The sequence below is a fragment of the Pristis pectinata genome, chromosome 11 (assembly GCF_009764475.1).
Source record: "Pristis pectinata isolate sPriPec2 chromosome 11, sPriPec2.1.pri, whole genome shotgun sequence".
In the NCBI taxonomy this organism is placed as follows: Eukaryota; Metazoa; Chordata; class Chondrichthyes; order Rhinopristiformes; family Pristidae; genus Pristis; species Pristis pectinata.
Genome location: NC_067415.1, coordinates 20,093,345 through 20,113,140, shown reverse-complemented (window position 1 = coordinate 20,113,140; position 19,796 = coordinate 20,093,345). Strand labels below are relative to the sequence as shown.

At 39.8% G+C, this 19,796-nt stretch overlaps 1 protein-coding gene across 1 annotated transcript in view; it reads left to right on the top strand.

Annotated features, from left to right (window-relative positions):
* The window catches only part of LOC127576057 (copper-transporting ATPase 2-like), a 68,027-nt gene that overhangs the window by 36,938 nt on the left and 11,293 nt on the right, over positions 1-19,796 (top strand). The window contains exons 10-17 of the mRNA XM_052026393.1: positions 1,883-2,010; positions 5,787-5,941; positions 8,974-9,108; positions 12,110-12,304; positions 13,429-13,611; positions 15,985-16,186; positions 17,257-17,403; positions 18,422-18,564. Coding sequence (XP_051882353.1) covers positions 1,883-2,010; positions 5,787-5,941; positions 8,974-9,108; positions 12,110-12,304; positions 13,429-13,611; positions 15,985-16,186; positions 17,257-17,403; positions 18,422-18,564 — 1,288 coding nt within the window. The remainder of the gene's footprint in view (positions 1-1,882; positions 2,011-5,786; positions 5,942-8,973; positions 9,109-12,109; positions 12,305-13,428; positions 13,612-15,984; positions 16,187-17,256; positions 17,404-18,421; positions 18,565-19,796) is intronic.

Genomic DNA, 19,796 nt, shown 5'->3' with positions numbered 1-19,796 from the left:
TTTGCCAGGCCAACGAGCCTCAGCACCGTGGCCCTAATTGCACTCAGTTGGCTCCAAAAAGCAGACTATTTGGTTTGCATCCCCAACACCAGATTCCTGAAAGAGTCGCTCTATTCTGAACTGTCGTGGGAAGAGTACTAGGTGGGCAGAAGAAATGGTTCTCCTTGAAAAGGTGTAACATCCCCACTGCCATGTTGGAATTCCTGGCCCATGTCCTCTGAAAATGGAGATGCAGTATCTGGCTTGTCATTGAGTCCCTTTGTCAGGAGAGTACTGAAACTCAGTTTAAACATCTCCCAACTTACCTGCAGCCACCCATCCAAACCCCTCCTGTCTCACCTGTGATTGAGTCTGCAGATCCCACATTGTCTTCATCAGCCACCTCAGATCCCACAAAACTGGAATGGAAGCAAGACGCCCTGGAGGCCAAGAGACTGCCTAAGATGAAGGAGCCTGTCGGCTGGGAGAATCTCAGCCAGTCTCAGGAGAGCAAGAAATGATGCCACCATTTTCACCAGATCATTAGAAGTACCATGCATTGAGTGTATACTAGTCTTTTCTCCTGCTCATGTCTACATGTACATGTTTATGCAATTTCATTATTAAAATAAATAGGGTTAAATACTGAGGATTTACTTTAGGTGGTGGTGGAATGAAAAAATGTTGGTTTGGTTCGCGGGCTGGAAATGTAGTGTAAATAAGAAATCAGGTGTTAACAGAAGGTGTGATGGCCCCAGAATAACATCTGTAAGCAACTAATAAAGTAGTGAGAGCAAATGCTCAGTTGGCTCCAAAAAGCAGACTATTTGGTTTGCATCCCCAACACCAGATTCCTGAAAGAGTCGCTCTATTCTGAACTGTCGTGGGAAGAGTACTAGGTGGGCAGAAGAAATTAACTTATTGTCAGCCACTTAAGCAAATCTTGAAAAAAGGAGAGTAGTTCCTTTCACAGCCTTTGTTCAAATGTTGGATTTGACTGAAGCCAATATTTGGGGGAAAATTTCTCTTCTGACAATATTACCTACAAATAAAAAAGAAACAAGCTTATTATCCTTTGTCCTTTGCACTACGATAAGACAGCACCTCCCAAGTGCATGACCTCTACAAGGACAAGGGCGGAAGAAGCCTGGGAACACCACCACCTGGAGGTTGCTCTCCAAGCCACACACCATCCTGACTTGGAAATATATTGCTGTTCCTTCACTGTCACTGGGTCAAAACCCTCTCCCTAACAGCATTGAGGGTATTCCCACACCTCAAGGACTGCAGTGGTTCAAGAAGGCAGCCCACCACCACCTTTGCAAGGGCAATAAGGGATAGGCAATTAAATGCTGGCTCATCCCTTGAATAAATAAAAAAAGTTTGGGCAGGTTTAAAACTTGTCTAACAAACCTACTCTTCTACTGTTAGGCTTGTTAGGTTAACAGCAGAGCCTGGATTTTATATTTTTCCACAAATCATGCACCGAGAGACTTGCCTTCATCATTGTATCTAACTTCCAGAGTGCATTTAATACAGTCATTGTGCCTCTGGGTTTTTCTTACTCCAATAAGCAAATTCTTACCCTTCATATTCAATATTAAAAAATGATCGTGTGACCCAACGAAGAAATACAGAGAATAATTTCTAAGGGGACATTAATCTGTTTCTCAATGTATTCTCACACAATTCAATAAATATACATGCCTCAGTTGCTAGAACCTAGAAGGCATTTCTAAAACCAGCAGGAGATTAAAACTACAATGGGTTATATCAGTCATTTGTTCTAGTCCTCAAGGTCTTTGAATTTATTAACATACAGGGAGGATGACAATATTTATATATAAAAGCAGCTTTCTGAACTTTTGTACTACACAAAAATAAAATCTTTGTTTTTTTTCAGTGAGGAGCAGGTAGCTGTGGATCTAGTCCAAAGGGGTGATGTTATAAAGGTTGTCCCTGGCGGCAAGTTTCCTGTGGATGGAAAAGTAGTAGAAGGTTCCTCTATGGCAGATGAATCTCTCATTACAGGTATGTTTTCTTCAAAATGCTCTGGATTTACCATGCTTCTCCCATGTATTTCTTTTAAAGATGCCAATTTGTTGTCTGTCTGTAATGATCTTTATTAAAATAAAACAGAGATGAAGATATATGCTGTTCATCTGCATTGTGCCATCTTTATTTTACTTCCCACTTGTATAAATACAGATTAAGCCTGCATTACAGCAGCCCAAGGCAGACAAGCAAAATGAGTTTCACACCTCAATCCAATACATTGTTTTTGCTTAAATTAAGCTTGTCAACGTAGAACATAAAAGTTACTAACTCTTGGGATGCAGTAGAACATTCACTCCCCGAACAAGTTCAGGGGCTTATCCTGCCCACTTATGGAACTTATCTTACTCTGTATTGTTAGTTGGTAACAAGATTTATTCAATCATAGGCCAAGTCTCTGGTGCCATCTGTTGCCACAACGGTATCACAAGCAGAAGAAAAGTCTTCCATGTCTCTGTCTTGATTCAAAAGAACATCTGCTGCTGATGTTAATCTCATGATGGTCAGAGATGGTCCACTTGAACATGCAGTTTTCCACTTGTACCCTGTGGGTCAAAGGTCCTTTATGCTTGACGACCTCTTCAGAAATTCATAGGAGCTTTGGATATCACCCTCTCCCCAGAATAGAAAGCCAACCATCAAGATCTCTCAATTGATGCATTTGGTGTTTGGAAACCCAGGAGGACAAATTAGGTTTGAGCAAGGATTTTTGCCCAGTGTTTTCCTCTTCCAACATAGAAGGAGGCCATTTGACTCATCACATCTATGCTGTTTCTCAGGGCAATCCTATCAAACCTATTCTCCTATTTATTTTGCTATAACCTATTTTCTCTCACATGCTCTCCCACCACCACCTAGTCTAGGAGTAATATAACATTAACTAATTTACTTACCAGGTACACCTTTTGGATGGGAGGGGGTGGTATGTATCTGGAGCACTCATGGTCACAGGGAAACTTCACATGGATAGCACCCAAGATCAGGATTGAACCTGGGCCGCTGGAGCTGTTAGGTATCATCTCTAACCTTTGCACCTCTGTGTACCTTTGCACCTTAAGTATATCTCATGAGCTGCCACTACAAAAAAACATAATGAGTTACAAACCCAATATCCTGCATTCAATATTTTACACTGTTAAAAACAAATGTTTAAGATAAGGAAAAATGATTAAATAAAGATTTATGGGGCAATTAGAGCTTTCATAGTGGAGAGATTTGGATATTTGTAGGATAGCAAGTATGGGGAGTTAAGGGTGGTAAATGAGTTGAGGTAGAGATCAGCCTCAATCTAATTGGATGGTGGACAGAGCCGGCTTAAGGTGTTCAATGACCTGTTCCACCATAGCAGGGAACATTGAAATGATAAGTCTACTAGTCCAATCTTTTAGTGTTTCAAGAGCCATCTTAACAGTAGGAATATAACATTATTGTGTCTGCTGCTATTTCTTAAAATGTTATGAATTAGACACCTGGATAATAAGAATTGAAATGATGCTTAGATACAATACAGTGCCATTTTATTGAAAATTCTTAATAAATATTTTTTAACAATTCCAGTTTTGGTGAAAAAATAACATAAGATAATGGAATATATTCTCTATGATAGGAATTTTGTATTTATTGTACTTTTCATTATTAAATCTCTGATGATTATGGTGGTGTACCTCATATTTTAGCATAATAAACATGCTAGCATTTCCAATTCCCTTGAGGTTTCATACTTATTATAGAACACATTATCCAACCTACTCAATATTTTGAATAGGTTTTGAATTATTGGAACTGATAGTTACTTGGATATGTATCAATCAAAAGACTTATTTAGGAAATTGGCCTCCAGATACAGCTTAGTATTTCAGTAGATATGTGAGTAATAGATTCAAACTAATATGAAACCTTCAGTGATCATAGCCCAAAATTTACAGATAGCAGTGAGGTGCCCACACCTGTCATTGTCCTATTCACTGTCAGTACTTAACTAGTGCCGGTTTCCTAACTATAATTAGCTGGACAAAAAGGGCTCTATTCTCAGTGCTGAAGCAAAAGAAATTGTGGTTGGCATCTTCCTGGCTTAACTGGCTGTATTTTTCTGACAATGAGGAACTTTCAAAACATTCACATAGTATGTTAAAATGTTTGAACTACTCAATTGCCTTAACAAACTAGTAAATTTGCAATGCAGTCAAATATAGAGCAAGAGCAACAGGGGATCTTGAGATCAGCAAAGACAGGTTTTGTTAAGAAGAATATGGATGTTGGATGATTTGATATCTTTTAATTCATCCATCCAGATAGATTGTAATGTCCCCATTCCCTCCAGCATCACCATCATCATGGTGACATCAATTATCTCTGTGATCCTGGGGATTTTGCTTCCATTATTCTGTGTGAAAAATTATTTCAATTACTGATTTTTGTAGAAATTCCTGATTGCTAACATTTACTTTTTAACACTTTGAACCTGTGCTCCCTGTGTTGCTTTTACAGTTTAATTTATATAATGTTCTAACTAAACATTTTTAATCATCAAGAATTTCACTTGCTTCTATAAGATTAGCTTGAAGGTCATAGAATCATACAGCACAGAAACAGGCACGTTGGCCCAACTCATCCATGCCGACCAAGGTGCCCTCCTGAGCTAATCCCATTTGTCTGCATTTGGCCCATATCCCTCTAAACCTTTGCTATCCATGTACCTGTCCAGATGTCTTTTAAATGTTGTAGTTGTACCTACCTCTACCATTTACTCTGGCAGCCCATTCCATACGCCCACCATACTCTCTGTGAAAATCTTGCCCTGCAGGTCATCTTCAAATCTTTCCCCTCTCACCTTAAACCTCTGCCCTATAGATTTAGAGTCCCCTACCCTGGGAAAAAGACTGTGACCATCCACCTAATCTATGCCCCTCATGATTTTATAAGCCTCCATAAGATCACCACCTCGTCTACTTCACTCCAGGGAAAAAAGTCCCAGCCTATCCAGTGTCTCCTTATAACTCAAGCCCTGCAGTTCCAGCAACATCCTTGTGAATCTTTTCTGTATCCTTTCTAGCTTAATCACATCTTTCCTATAGCAACAAACAATCTGCTGGAGGAACTCAGCAGGTCGAACATATCTGATGGAGGAAAGGAATTTTTAGGTTGAAACCCTGCATCAGGGCTGGTGCAGGGCTGAGTCCGTTGAGTCCTGATACAGGGTTTTGACCCAAAATGTTGACAATTCCTTTCCTCCATCAGATATTGCTCAACCCGCTAAGTTCCTCCAGCAGATTGTTTATTGCTCCAGATTCCAGCATCTGCAGTCTCTTGTGTCTACACCTTAGCTATAGTACAGCGACCAGAACTGCTCACAATATTCCAGGTGTGGTCTCACCAACGTCTTGTATTGCTGTCGTACTCAGTGCCCCGTACAATGGAGATAAAGCATGCCCTATGCCTTCTTCACCACCTTGTCTACCTGTGTTACCACTAAGGGAACTATGTACTTGTACCCCTAGGTCTATCTTTTCTTCAGGTGCGTGTCCCACATGTCTGCAGCCTTGATTCAGAACTCATGGATTCTCTCCAGTTCTTGAATGTTCTTATGGTTTCTTGACAACAACGTCAATAAAAAACTAACCTTTGTCCAGCTTAGTTTATGTTATTGTTTGCACTTGATATTTTGCATCGATATCTAAATCGTATGCATATTGAATATGGAATAAACACTGTTGATTCACCCTGTGCGTAATTAATCCTTTGTTTCTTTTCAGGCGAGCCTATGCCAGTTGTAAAAAAAGTAGGAAGTGTAGTGATTGCCGGTTCCATTAATGCACAGGGATCTCTGCTGATTCAAGCAACCCATGTTGGTTCAGACACAACATTGTCACAGATTGTTAAACTAGTAGAAGAAGCACAGACATCAAAGGTAAATCTGCCACCTTTGCACTATCCAATTAAGGTCTAGTTGTTTTTCTGTATTCATCAACAATAGCTATTAGAAAGCTAACCACTTGTAATGAAACTGTGCAATTAAAATAGAAAGGCAAAATATGACAATCTCTGGGAACCTGAAATAAAATCAGAAATTGCTGGACATACTCAAGTCCGGAAGCTCATCTGAAAGAGAAATAGAATTAATATACAGGTCAATGATCAACCTGAAACATTAACTCTGTGCTTTCCATATATGCTTCCTAACCTACTTTGTATTTCCAACATTTTCTGATTCTATTTCATATTATGTTATTTCTATAAAATTATACTGTAACTTTAGAGAATGTCTTCATAAATATTCTTTTGACTCCTGTTAACAATGTAACTTCTGCAAATTCAAAGGGTGACGAAATTTGAGAGAGTCACTGGAGATATTGTTTACCTTCACAACTTGGAGGTTGATCACCAACCCATTGCAAATCCTTGCCAATTTTCATTTCAAATAAAACTGATGAGGGTTGCTGTAGTATGAAAGGCCAGGGGTCAGATGACCGTGACAACACTACTGACCCCCATGGTCGGATGATAGCATTGCCTATCAGGTCGGAAGCTATACCACTGTCAATCAGGGGTCCGGCTCCGCCCCATTAGGTAAACACCTTTGTCTTGCTGCACCACTCGGACTGGTCTGTGCGAGCATCTTTGTTCCTGGACACACCTACTATTGGCCCGTTTAAAACACCTTTGTCCTTGCTGGGCCACCCAGCCCCCCAGCAGCATAAAAGTGCTGCATGTTTGGTTTTTCTTCCTCTTTTTGTCTCCGAGGATGTTGAGGTAAGCTGTGCACTACTCCAGGGCAGTTAGTTAAGGACTCCCGAGACCAAAGAGTCAATGTTTGTCCAGAATCAGGGTGTTCAAACATTGTATTGTTTATTCCTTGATCATTTGATACCCAGTTATTGTGTGTGTGTGTACCTCACCCTCTGTAGCGATTTTCCTCCACATTCGTGATCTCCTGCTTAAGAGTGTGTGAGTGTGCATCTGGTTCCATTCATTCTGTCCCCATGTTTGTCTTTGTTAATAAACCACTTTTAAATTACAAAGACTATGTGTCCAGACCTTTAAGATACCAAAAGAACCTTTCTCACAACAGTTGCTGACTCCACAACTGTTTCAGGCAGTGAGTTCCAGGCACCCATCATCCTTCGGGTGAAAAATCATCCTATCAATTATGTTTACCAGTTGTTAACTTCTCTGCCAAAGGAAGCAGGTCCTTCCTGCTCACCCAGTCATACATGCGCACACCTCAATAAATTTCCCTTCACTCTCCTTCACCGTAAGGAAAATAACCAGAGTATAGTCAGTACAGTAATACTCCAATAATCAGGCATGCTCAGGGCTTTGGTGGTGTCAGACTGGAACATTTTCCAGACTATTGGATGTTATTTCTATTAATAACCCAACACACTTTTAATTCACTTTTTTGGTTGTTACACAGTACTATAATATGTTTTCCTGTGAATCAGGTAAGTCTAAAGGGAGGGTGGGAACCAGGGCCCTGGAGAGTGGAAAGGAAGCACAGAAACCATGGACCCGCTGAGTGGAAGGAGAGCGCAAGAACTGAGGACCCAGTAAAGGGAGCACGGGAACCAGGGCCCTGGAGAGTGGAAAGGAAGCACAGAAACCATGGACCCGCTGAGTGGAAGGAGAGCGCAAGAACTGAGGACCCAGTAAAGGGAGCACGGGAACCAGGGCCCTGGAAAGTAGAAAGGAAGCACAGAAACCATGGACCCGCTGAGTGGAAGGAGAGCGCAAGAACTGAGGACCCAGTGAATGGAAAGGGAACATTTTAATATTTATAATAAGATTTCAACCTCTCACTTTGTCACACATGTATGCTCCATGATTCGTAGATGTTTAACAAATTAACTTAAATTAGTGTCTTTTCCTTCTTGGTTTGTTGTCTCTGAGAATTCCTTAATGTGATTGGCTGCTCAGCCGGCTTGATGACATCATAACAGCTGGATACCAGAATCCATTTGAAATGGGACATGACAGCAAAAGAGGTAGCTTTTGGCACAGAGATCGCTGAATCTTTGTACAAAGCTTGAGGCAAGCAGTGAGTATCAACACATTGCCACTGACCTCAAAATCCAGGCTTATCAGCCATTGTCTCTCACCTACCTCTGGATGCATCATAGATGTTACCACCAGCCAAATCTTGCTCTTCTGCCAGGACCCAGCAATTTATCTCTGAGGCTATGACTAGAATCCACAGCTTTGCTAATGAGGTTGTCACAGCAAATTGCTATGGTACTGTGATTATTAGACACCTGCACCTTGTTCTGGACATAGTTATGCTCCAGTTCAAACAAAAGTCAAATTATAGATCCATGTAATTTATTCTTAGTTTATGAGGTTTATTATTTACAATATACTCAATTAATCTGAAATAAGTACTTTCATCTGAGCATCTACAGTTGACACTTCCATCAGAAAAAAACCCTACAGCTATGACAATGTTCAAATTATTTTAATTCAAAATAATTATAATGAAATCACAATTGTGTGCTTATATTGAAATCTAAATGTATCTGCATGAACGTGACTCTTATCTGTTTTATGTATTAGATCTTAATTCATTCTAATTTTTAACTTTTATGATGTGGTTTTAGAGAATCATAAGATGTGACAAACCAGAAAATTTAGTTCCTTCCTGTGTGAGTCATTGAAAACAAAATATTGTTCAGAATGACACACAGGGTGCTATTATTTATAGGGAAGGATTCTGTTTGAAATTTTTATAGAAGATATAAGCAGTTTAAAACAACAATGTTTGGGCATCAGAATTCTTTTGATGTTTCAGCATTAATTATTAACCCCCCCCCGTTCTCTTCTGGTATATATTACAAATTTGGCAGAGAATGGAGACAAAGGTAAAACCAACATCATGGAAATCTGCAGTAATACATCTTTCACATGAATATATATTTTAATCTGTATTTCATTTCATGATTTTTGCAGGCTCCAATTCAACAACTTGCAGATAAATTGAGTGGATATTTTGTTCCTTTTATTGTTGTCATTTCTGTGGTTACACTCATCACTTGGATCATCATTGGTTTTGTTAACTTCGACATTATGAAAACACATTTGTCTGTAAGTAGCCTGTAATACCTGCTTTATGGAGTGTCAGGCTCTAAGGCTTTGTGCAATTTGCTTTAATGTAAGGGTAAAACAAGTGCCACTATCTTGTAAAACTTTCAGACAATGCCTTATTTAATGGTACTCTTTGTAAATCTAAGGTGACAACTGAAACCAGTAAAGAAGTTAGCTTCAAATAAATTTGGGGGAATGAAATAATTTTTTAACTTTCCTGTTCAGTAATATTGTTTAATAATTTGTTTTAAAAATGTAACATTTTATATCCATTGACTTAAGGAGAAGATTGGATGTGTTGGAGGGGAGGGATTGGATGGGAGGAAGAGAATTAATTTTTCTTAAGTCTCATTGCATAGCTCAGCAATACCCAGGGATTTCAGCCACATTTGCTATCTAGAAAATAAAGTGAGCAGATAGGAATAAAAAAAACCTGCAGATGCTGGAAATCTGAAATAAACAAGCAAAAACTGCTGGTCAGACGGGATCTGTGGAAGGAGAAACAGAGTCAATGTTTCAAGTCAAATACTAAACTAAATGCCAATTTATAGTAAACATGTATAAAGGTTCATGTTTTTCTGTAAAATATACACCAACTTAACACCTCCAGCACTCCAGACATGATGGCATCTGATAGTCAGTACCAGGGACTCCACTGTCTGAATTGCTGTTTTTCATGATGCAGCATTAAATCAAGGCCTCATCTGCATCTCAAGTGGATGTTAAATTCATGCTACCATTGCAAGAAGAGCACAGTGGTTGTCCTGGTGTTCTGTCTAGTATTCATCCTACAAGTAACACCTAAAACAAATGATTTGGCATTTACTGTTTGTGGGGGCCTTGCTGTATGCAAATTGGCTTGTGTTTCCTACAACTTTAATGGTCATTGGCTGTTAAAGTCTTTAGGCTGTGAAAACATGGTCTGAGTGCAATTTCTTCTGTTCCACCTTAATTCCACCTTTTAAAGCAGATCATACACAAATTGGTGGGATTTTTTTGTTTGAAAGATAATTTTCTCTTAACAATCAAAAGGCTAGGATGCAAGGACTTATATGATTATTTGAGTGTTGCATTTTGATATGAAAATTGAGTCAAACACAAAATAATCTCTGCCAAATAGTTGTACTTCTAATAACTGCTGTAACCTAACAGTGGTCCGCTGAATAAACTCAGCTGCAGTTATTTGCTAATATTGCCTATGTACAAGCAACTGTGGCAAAGGATAATCACCCAATAATATTGGTTATCTTATGGCCTAGAAATTGCTCCATGCCATTCTTTTGACATTAAAACAGCAATGTGGGTCACACTAATGCTATTTATGAAACTCATATTTAGAGCAAGAACTCAAATTGCAATGTTCATAGAACTGTGTTGTCATGTTTCTCTAACTAATTCCTTGCTGAAAATAACATTGCCATTTTTGGCACAGTGTTCCTATTGATGTTTTGCATGTTCTTGTGGCTGTTGCTATGTAATGTAATGGTGGCAATCTTTTCAGGCCGCTCTTAAAGGCAAATGCTTCTGTACAAATATAGGAGAGTATTGTTGGTGACATAATGAACTCTGGGATGATGGAAGGGATGGCACATAGTTGAGGTGTGAGATGGGGGAGAGGAGAGGAAGCAAGGATAGTGTTCCCAGGTTGTCATAGGAGCCTGGAGTGGCTTGTGAAGTTCAGTGGCTGCAGGGGGCATTTTTTTATTCAAAGGGGCCATGGAGAATCTCCAGAGCTGCAGCCTTGAACTCCTGCCTGGAGGTCTCCAGGGTTGCTTCTGTAAGGACATAAGTATAGTCCATGAATGCCTGCATTTTGGGGAAATTTGCAACGCAACCACTGCCTGTGCCCACTCTGCCTGCTTCTCTGAGCTGAAGGAACAGTACATGATGTCTTCTTCCCTTGAACATGGAGTTTGGTGGCCTCCATTAGGCAGCAGTGGGCTGAAAACTGTGAGATGTGGCAGCAAGCAGCAGCCTGGAATGGTCCTGAGGCTAGGAAGCTGAGAATTACCATGATCCTGATCTTATGGGCAAAGCAAGAAGGGCACATTTGGCTTATTATTGTCACTTGTATCGTGAAAAGCTCTTGTTTGCATGGCATCCAGACAGATCATTCCATACATAAGTACATCGAGGTAGTACAAAAAAAAACATAATGCAGAATATAGTGTTACAGTTGCAGAGAAAGTACAGTGCAGGTAGACAAATAAGGTGCAAGGGCCATGACAAGGTAGATTGAGAGATAAAGAGTTCATCTTTATCATATAAGTGGTCCACTCAAGAGTCTTATATCAATGGGATAGAAGCTGTCCTTGAGTCTGGCTGTAAGTGTTCTCAAGGTTTTGTATCTTTTGCTCGATGGGAGGGGGAGAAGAGAGAATGACTGGGGTGGGAGAATCCTTAATTATGTTGGCTGCTTTACTGAGGCAGCAAGAAGTGTAGACAAAGTTAGTGGAGGGGAGGCTGGTTTTCCTGATGGACTGGGCTGTGTTCACAACTCTCTGCAATTTCTCGCGGTCTTGGATAGAGCAGTTGCCATACCAAGCTGTGATGCATCTGGATAGGATGCTTAATATAGTGCATCTATAAAAATTGGTGAAGGTGATGTTGACAGCATCAGGGAAAGCTTTACAGTGGGGAGAAAAGGAATTTGGGATTTCAAAAATCTCACCGGTAAATGAAAAATAATTCCCCACAGGTGAAATGTGTGCCAAATTGTGAAGGGTCTCAACCCGAAATGTTGACTGTCCATTTCCCTCCACAGATGCTGCCTGACCTGCTGATTTCCTCCAACTTCTTTGTTGCTCCAGATTCCAGCATCTGCAGGCTTTTGTGTCTGCAAAATTGTTTTACTTTGGGTTAACCTGAGTTTCACTTGCAGAGCATTTTTTTTGTTGTTGAAGTTGCATGAGTGAATTTCTAGCCCAGTGTGCCATCAAGAGGCATTCGAAATTGTCTGGTTTTGTATGTTGACTCATTACTTTATGTCCTTGTTCCCTAGGGCTACAACAAAAATGTTTCTAAAGCTGAGCTGATTGTCAGATTCGCATTTCAGACCTCCATTACGGTTTTGTCTATTGCATGTCCGTGTTCCCTGGGATTGGCAACACCAACAGCTGTGATGGTGGGTACGGGTGTTGGTGCTCAAAATGGCATTCTCATCAAGGGTGGAGAACCACTGGAGATGGCACACAAGGTCAGTGGCTGTAAAGTGATAGAATAAGAAAAACTTACATAAAAGGTAATACAATTTTTCACCAGCAGAAGCACTGGACAAATATTTTGATGAGCAGCCATTCAAAAGATCACAAAGCTGATAATTTTTCTCGAAAAAGAAAAAAAATATGCAGGGTAATGTTGGAGGATTGGGTAAACGTATGATAAAGTCAGGCTTTCAAAAATTAACCTGCAGCCATATTCATAGCAAATATATTTCTACTTTGACTGTGTAGTTCTATATTAAGTTACTGTGTTAAGATTTTTGTAATTCTTTATTAAGGTTTGTTTTCTCTGGAACAAAGGAAGATGAGAGAGGACATGATAAAGGTATATAAAATTATGAGAGGCATAGATTGGGTAGGTAGCCAGTGTCTGTTTCCCATGGTAGGGGTGTCTAAAACTAGAGGGCATAGGTTTAAGGTGACAGGGAGGAAGTTTAAAGGAGATCTGAGGGGGTAACCTCCTCTGGCTGCTCATTCCAGTTGCCAAAGAGTTGTTGGGACCTGGAATGAGCTGCCAGAGGAGGTGGTGGAGGCAGGATCAGTAACAACATTTGAGAGGCATTTTGACAGGTACTTGAATAAGCAGGGCATAGAGGGAAATGGAATTAAAGCAGGTGTAAAATTAGTATAGATAGACACGGTTGACCAAAGGGCCTGTTTCTATGCTGTATAAATCTGAGACTCTGTATCTTTAATCTCATCTGCTTCCATAAACCAGGAATCGTATGACACTTCCTATTACTGCCATCACTTTGCCAGCTTTAATGATCTAACTCATCATGACTTTTTCAGTGATTAGTTAGAAGATCTATTTGCAGAACCCTGCACATTTTTTAAATACAGTTTGGTTCTTTTTTCAGCTGTCAAAGCAGCAGTAATTTCTGCACTTGGTTGTGGGTGGTTAGTGAGTTACTTATGCATGCAAGATAGAATTTAATTTTTTATTGTCTAATCTTGTTAAGTGGTTTCATGTTCTTCTACTTTATGGAAAATGATGGAAATTGAAGTTGATAAAAAATGATAACCTGCATTTGAGAATTCTGATTATCTTACTGTACTGAATTGTGTACTGTACAATACTGTACTATTGTCTCTCTAGATAAAAGTGGTGATGTTTGACAAGACTGGTACAATTACACATGGTGTTCCGAAGGTAATGAGGGTTCTAGTACTGGGAAACATAGCTCAACTATCTCTGAAGAAACTGCTTGCAGTTGTTGGCACTGCAGAAGCCAGCAGTGAACATCCTCTTGGAAGTGCCATTACTAAATATTGCAAAGAAGTAAGTCATGGACATTCCCTCATTGCTTCCACCAGTCTCTCAATCCAGTTTAAATTTCCTTCTTAATCCTTTATTGTATTTCATGATGATACACTTGGCCACAGCTTCGTGGCAGGAATATCTGTGAAGGGGTTGGTCCGATGCTACTTTAAATATTTTGTAAAGTAACAAATAAGATATCTGTTCTTTTTGAACCATTTTCTTCTTGGAAAGGTGAAGATAGTTCCAGATAATTGTCTTCTTCCACTCCATCACCCCTATCACCACCAGTCCTTGTTCCTGACCTCTCCATCCTCAATTCTCACGTGAAGTGTGAGTAACTTCAGATTTTCAGACCTTTTGTCCTAACTATATTCACTAATTCCACATCTAATTTCTAATACCCTATAAATAGTAATAGATTCCGAGATCATTATTCCTTTTTTTTTGCACTATTCAGTTATTTGGTAATTTATAGTAAATTTATGTCTTTGCACTGTACTGCTGCAGCAAAACAACAAATTTCACATCATATAAGGCAGTGATAATAAATTTGATTCTGATTCTGAGATAGTACTAATATTTTCTTACACTGAGTTGCCCTGAATTGCATGGAATGCTTCAGATCTGGCTGAACTGATAGGTTATACAAACTCAGCAACATTTCCTTACGCATGTTCAATGCCCATGTATTTTAAACCCAGAACACCATTTATACATCCATTGAGGATCTGTGGATCAACATTCTTATTTCTATCTTTTCTTGGACCCTGTCAAAGTTCTTGCCATTCAGGGCATATTTTTAGTCTTCATTTCCCACAGTAGGCTACCATAACCTTTACTTCTTCATTTACACCTTCCCTGAATAATTATTGGCACTTATTCCTCCTTTATGAAGAACCTTTGAGGTATCTATTAAGCCAAAAATGCAATAGAAACATTATTTGTATTTGTTCAAGTAAATTTCTGCATTATGTTGACAACTGTCTTAAGGTGAAATAAAGTAGAAAATGCTGGAAACGCTCAGCAGGTCAGGCAGCATCTGTAGAAAGAGAAACAGAGTTAATGTTACAAGTCAAAGACACTTCATCATGACTGGGGAAGAAAGAAAAAGGTTTGTTTCAAGCTGCTGAGAGGATGGGGGAGGAATGGATAGGATAAAGGGAATAACTCAGGGTCAGCCCAGGGTTGCTCATTTTGCAGAGTTGTCTGGTGCATGGATTAATGAGGACAGATAGAGAGAGAAAAAACAGAAAAGGCAACATGTAAAAGCTGTAAAAAGCAGGTCAGATCTATTGCTAAACCTGGAATCTAAAGGAGAATGTTGGAAATGCCCAGCAGATCAGGCTGTGTATTTGGAAAGAGAGAAAAACTGAATTAATATTACAGGTGGAAACCCTACAGCAGAACTGACTAGTTCTGAAACAATCAGGTAAATCTGGAATTATATCATTGGACATTGAGTTGCGAAGACTACCATGTGCCCAGGTAAAAGATGAGGGGCTGATCCTCAAGTTCCATATTGAATACAACAAAGAGGACACCTCGCTTTTTCCTGTTTGCTTCAGAACTGGTCAGTTCCACTGTAAGGTTTTCCATCTGTAATATGAACTCATTTCCTATTACCGAACACACACTCTCTCCACAGACACTGTCTGATCTGTTGGGTTTGCCTTTTGGTTTGAGTTCTGACTCGCATTTCACAGCTTTACACGTCCCTTTGTCTGTTTCCTCTTTCAATCTAACTGGCCTCGTTCAAGTATTCATCTGTAAACTGGACAACTCTAGTCTCACCCTATCATAGGTATTCTCCTTGTCCTATCCACCATCGCCCCCACCCCCTCAACCTCCCACCACCCACTCTGCAACTTAAAACTAATGTGTTTCCCTCTCTCTTTCCCAGTTCTTGTGAACAGTCTTCAATTTGAAATGTTAGCTATTCTGGGTTAACCCAATGTTCACGTACCTAATGGTAGTGATGCAGCTGGTAGAACTGCTCCCTCACAGTTCCAGCCACCCATGTATAATTGTGGCCTCTGGTGCTATGTGTGAGAAGCATGTTCTCCAGTGGGTTTCCTTCCACACCCCAAAGATGTAAAGGTTAGTAGGTTATTTAATGACTGTAAATTGCCTCTAGGTGAGAGGTGGTCTGTGGAGGTGTGGATGCGAATGTAGGGAGAATAAAATGGCATTGGTGTAAATGGGAGCTTTATGGTTGGTGTGGACTTAATGGATTGAAGGGCCCATTTTCGTGCTGTATGGCTCTACAACTCTCTTTGCATGGATGCTGCTTGACAGTGAGTTTTTCCAGCATGTTTTTATTTCAGATTTCCAACAATGATAGTATGGATTTAACATCGACGTCCTACGATAAAGTTTTTCTGCCTATTTCAGGAACTTGGCACAGACGTGCTTGGCTACTGCACAGATTTTCAGTCTGTTCCAGGCTGTGGAATCAGCTGTAAAGTCACCAACATTGAAACTGTGCTGATGAAAAGTGAAGAAAGTCTCAACAAACAATGTGAACAGAACACACAGTTAATACAGTTCAGTGACTCACATGCTGCAGTGTCCCCGCAGATAATTGAAGCAGAAGGTAAATATTTTACTCCTAAATTTGCACTGCTTTTTATATGGATGAAGTCAGATTCATGGCACCAGTAAAAAGTGGTTAATAATATTAGGAACTAAATTGATTTGATCATAGTGAGGCTATTATATCTTCATTTTTGCCAGTGAAAGCCCCTGGTTCAAAATAATGATCTTTAATGTTGTGTAGTCCACAAAAATGTGTGGTATGAAAAAGGATCCACAATTTGACACTGAAGTGCCAGTGTCTTTACTTTCTTAGGAGGTTAAGGAGGTACGGCTTGTCACCCAACACTCTAACAAACTTCTGAAGATGTACTGTTGAAAGTGTCCTGACTGGTTGTATCATGGTCTGGTACGGCAATTCCAATGCACAGGAACATAAGATGCTGCCAAGAGTAGTGGACTCTGCCCAATACATCATGGGCACATCCCTCCCCAGCATCGGTAGTATCTACAGCAGGTGCTGCCTCAAGAAGGGAACGTGTATCATCAAAGATCCCCACCATCCGGGCTATGCTATCTTTTTGCAACAACCATTGGGCAGGAGGTACAGAAGCCTGAAGTCCCACACCACCAGGTTCAAAAACAGCTACTTCCCTTCAACCATTGGGTTCTTGAACCAACCGGCAAAACCCTAATCACTGCAGTTTAGCAACACTATGACCACTTTGATCACTTTGCACTAAAATGGACTTTGTTTTTGTTCTTATTAGTGTTCTTTCTTGTAAAAATTGTGTATAATTTATGTTCATGTTTTTCCTGTGAATGCTGCTTATATGATGCTATGTGCCTGTGATGCTGCTGCAAGTAAGTTTTTCATTGCACCTGTACTTGTGCATATGACAATAAACTCAACTTTGACTTTGAAGTTCAGAAAGTTATTGAAGTTTCTCACAAAAAATCTGGAAGGAAATGCATGGAAGTGCAGCTTTCCAAGTCCTCTCTGTATTACTGAATATGTGTCTTTCTTACCACCTTCTTGACAGCCTTTTGAATTAACTGTTACTTAAAAAATCATGATTATATTATTTGATGAGTAATGAGTTAATTCAATAAATTTATTGTCATCTTTAGGTGCAGTGGCTTCCCAGGTCTACTCTGTGTCAATTGGAAACCGGGAGTGGATGACACGTAATGGATTACATGTCGGAAATGATGTTGATGAGGCTATGATTAATCATGAAATGAAAGGACAGACAGCAGTGCTGGTGGCTGTTGATGGTAATTAATCCAACCGTGGAGTTGCGATAATTAGATAATCCAAAGCAGTGCCCTATTGCAACTATTAGTCATAATCCAAAAGAACTGGCAATAATCCCAATTTTCCAGTTGGAGAATTAGGCAAAATTTAATTGCACGTCATCTTTAATAATCTCATTTAATTGTCTGATGTATTATCTTCTTGCTGAATTCCTCAGGAATAGTGCAAATTACTAACAATATTACTCATCCTGTTACCGATACATACTCCTGTGTAAAATAAACTCTAAATGGTAATCATTAACCCTAAAGTTTGGTGGATGATGTTAGGTTTAAATAAGATAAATCTCAAATCTGAACCTAGCCCACTTCCAACCCATCCATTTCTAGTTTTGACTGAGAAAAGACAGGCATGTGGAGGACAGGGGTTGGGTACTTACGTATTATAATGCAGTTGGGAACTTTACATCTTTGACTGATTGACTCTTGATCAGCCAGTTTTCTCAGACCTGGGAGGAACGACAGATTAAGAGGCCGGGCACAGCATGAGGATGTAGAATTGCTTTTACTGCATTAGTCATGGGACTGAGTTTCAGCAAGTAATTAATGGGCAAATGACAAAGAAAATCTCACAAGAGGACATGAAAACAGCTAATATCAGGAATGTTCATGTGAAAGGAATCCAAACAAAAGGAGGAAAAGAAAAATTTAGGAAGATAAAACTGGAAATTTGAAATAAACCTAAAATGTTGGGACTTCATAGAGACTTTGAGGAGTTTTTGATTATACTGAGTTAAAAATGTTCTGTGTTAAATACCAGCAGAATGTATATAATAAATTTATATAAAATGTGTTAGCTCTTATCCCAATTTGACAGAGGTAATAAATCAGTGAAAGGTGATGTTAATATTGAGCCACTTACTGAATTTATATCATGTTTAAATTCCTTTGTGTCAGTACAAATGCAGCTGATATTAGTTCATGTCTGCCTACTTCTTATATTTTCTAATGTTGTATAAACTATGTTCTTTCTGGAAAGGTACACTGTGTGGGATGATAGCAATTGCAGATACTGTCAAACCTGAAGCTCCACTGGCTGTGTGCACCTTGCAAAACATGGGAGTGGATGTGGTACTGCTAACAGGTGACAACTGCAAAACAGCAGCAGCAATTGCCAGCCAGGTACTGTACATGTTAATAACATCTGACTGCTCACCATGTACAGGATGTCCTGCATTTAGTTAATTACTTTTTTTTATAAATCCCAATTTTTGATTTCTGCACATGAATTTTATCTAAGAAGGTAGGTGGCCATCCTAGTAAATGTTTAGCACGAAACACAAGTGCTGGAGGGACTCAGCGGGTCAAGCAGTGTCTGTGGAGGCAAAGCGAGAATCGACGTTTCAGGTCATGACGTTGCATCAGGACTGAGAGTGTGGAGGGAAGATAGCCAGTATAAAGAGGTGAGAGGATGGGGTGGGACAGGGGCTGGTAGGTGAGGTGGGGGATGATGGGCAGATGGAATTAGTTGGGGGAGGATATAGGGAGGGTAGGCCAGGGTGAAGGAACCCAGGTGGATAGATGTGTGGGTGATGGGCAGAAGGAAATGGGAAAGTTGAACAAAGGAAGAGAGAAGCAGTAAGGGTGGGAAAGGAACACAGGGGGCACGGGTTACCTGAAATTGGAAAATTCAGTGTTCATACCATTGGGCTGTAGGCTACCCAAGTGGAATGTGAGGCGTTGTTCTTCTAGTTTGTGTTTGGCCTCACCATGGCAGTGGAGAAGGACAAGGACAGGCAGGTCACCATGGGAAGGGGAGTTTGGGTGACATACAGCTTGTTTTATCTCTCTCCCACTTCCGAAATGTTAATTCTGTTTCTCTTTCCACAGATGTTGCCTAAACTGAGTCTTCCTAGAATTCTCTGTTTTTATTTCAGATTTTCAGCATCTGCAGTTCTTTGATTTTCTTCTGTTTAAAGGCCCCATCCAATCCTCAAAGTACCCCATCCTACTGTGCAGCCAATGAATTAGTTCAATGATAAAAGTCCACTGATATGTTGAATAGGGATTCAAGAATAGCTATTCCATTATTCTCTGGGTGATAAAGAACAACCTGATGCATTGACTCTGCCTTTTATCTTAAAATAAAAAAAACAATAGAGTACCTCCCATTGTAAGAGCCAAGATTTCCCAGACAGGATCTCTTCCACTGCTCTGCCAATACGCCTGAGGTTGGGGAGGTTCCAGTTCAAGAGGCTACAGTAGGAACTAGAGACAATAAATTTACCTTTAAGACTTGAAAAGTCCAATCGAAGTGTAGCTTGCACAGAATAAAGAAATGAAGGGCTAGCATTAGAACTCAGGATGTCTTACTATGACTTACAGCCAACTCATTGCTTCTAAATTAGAATCAC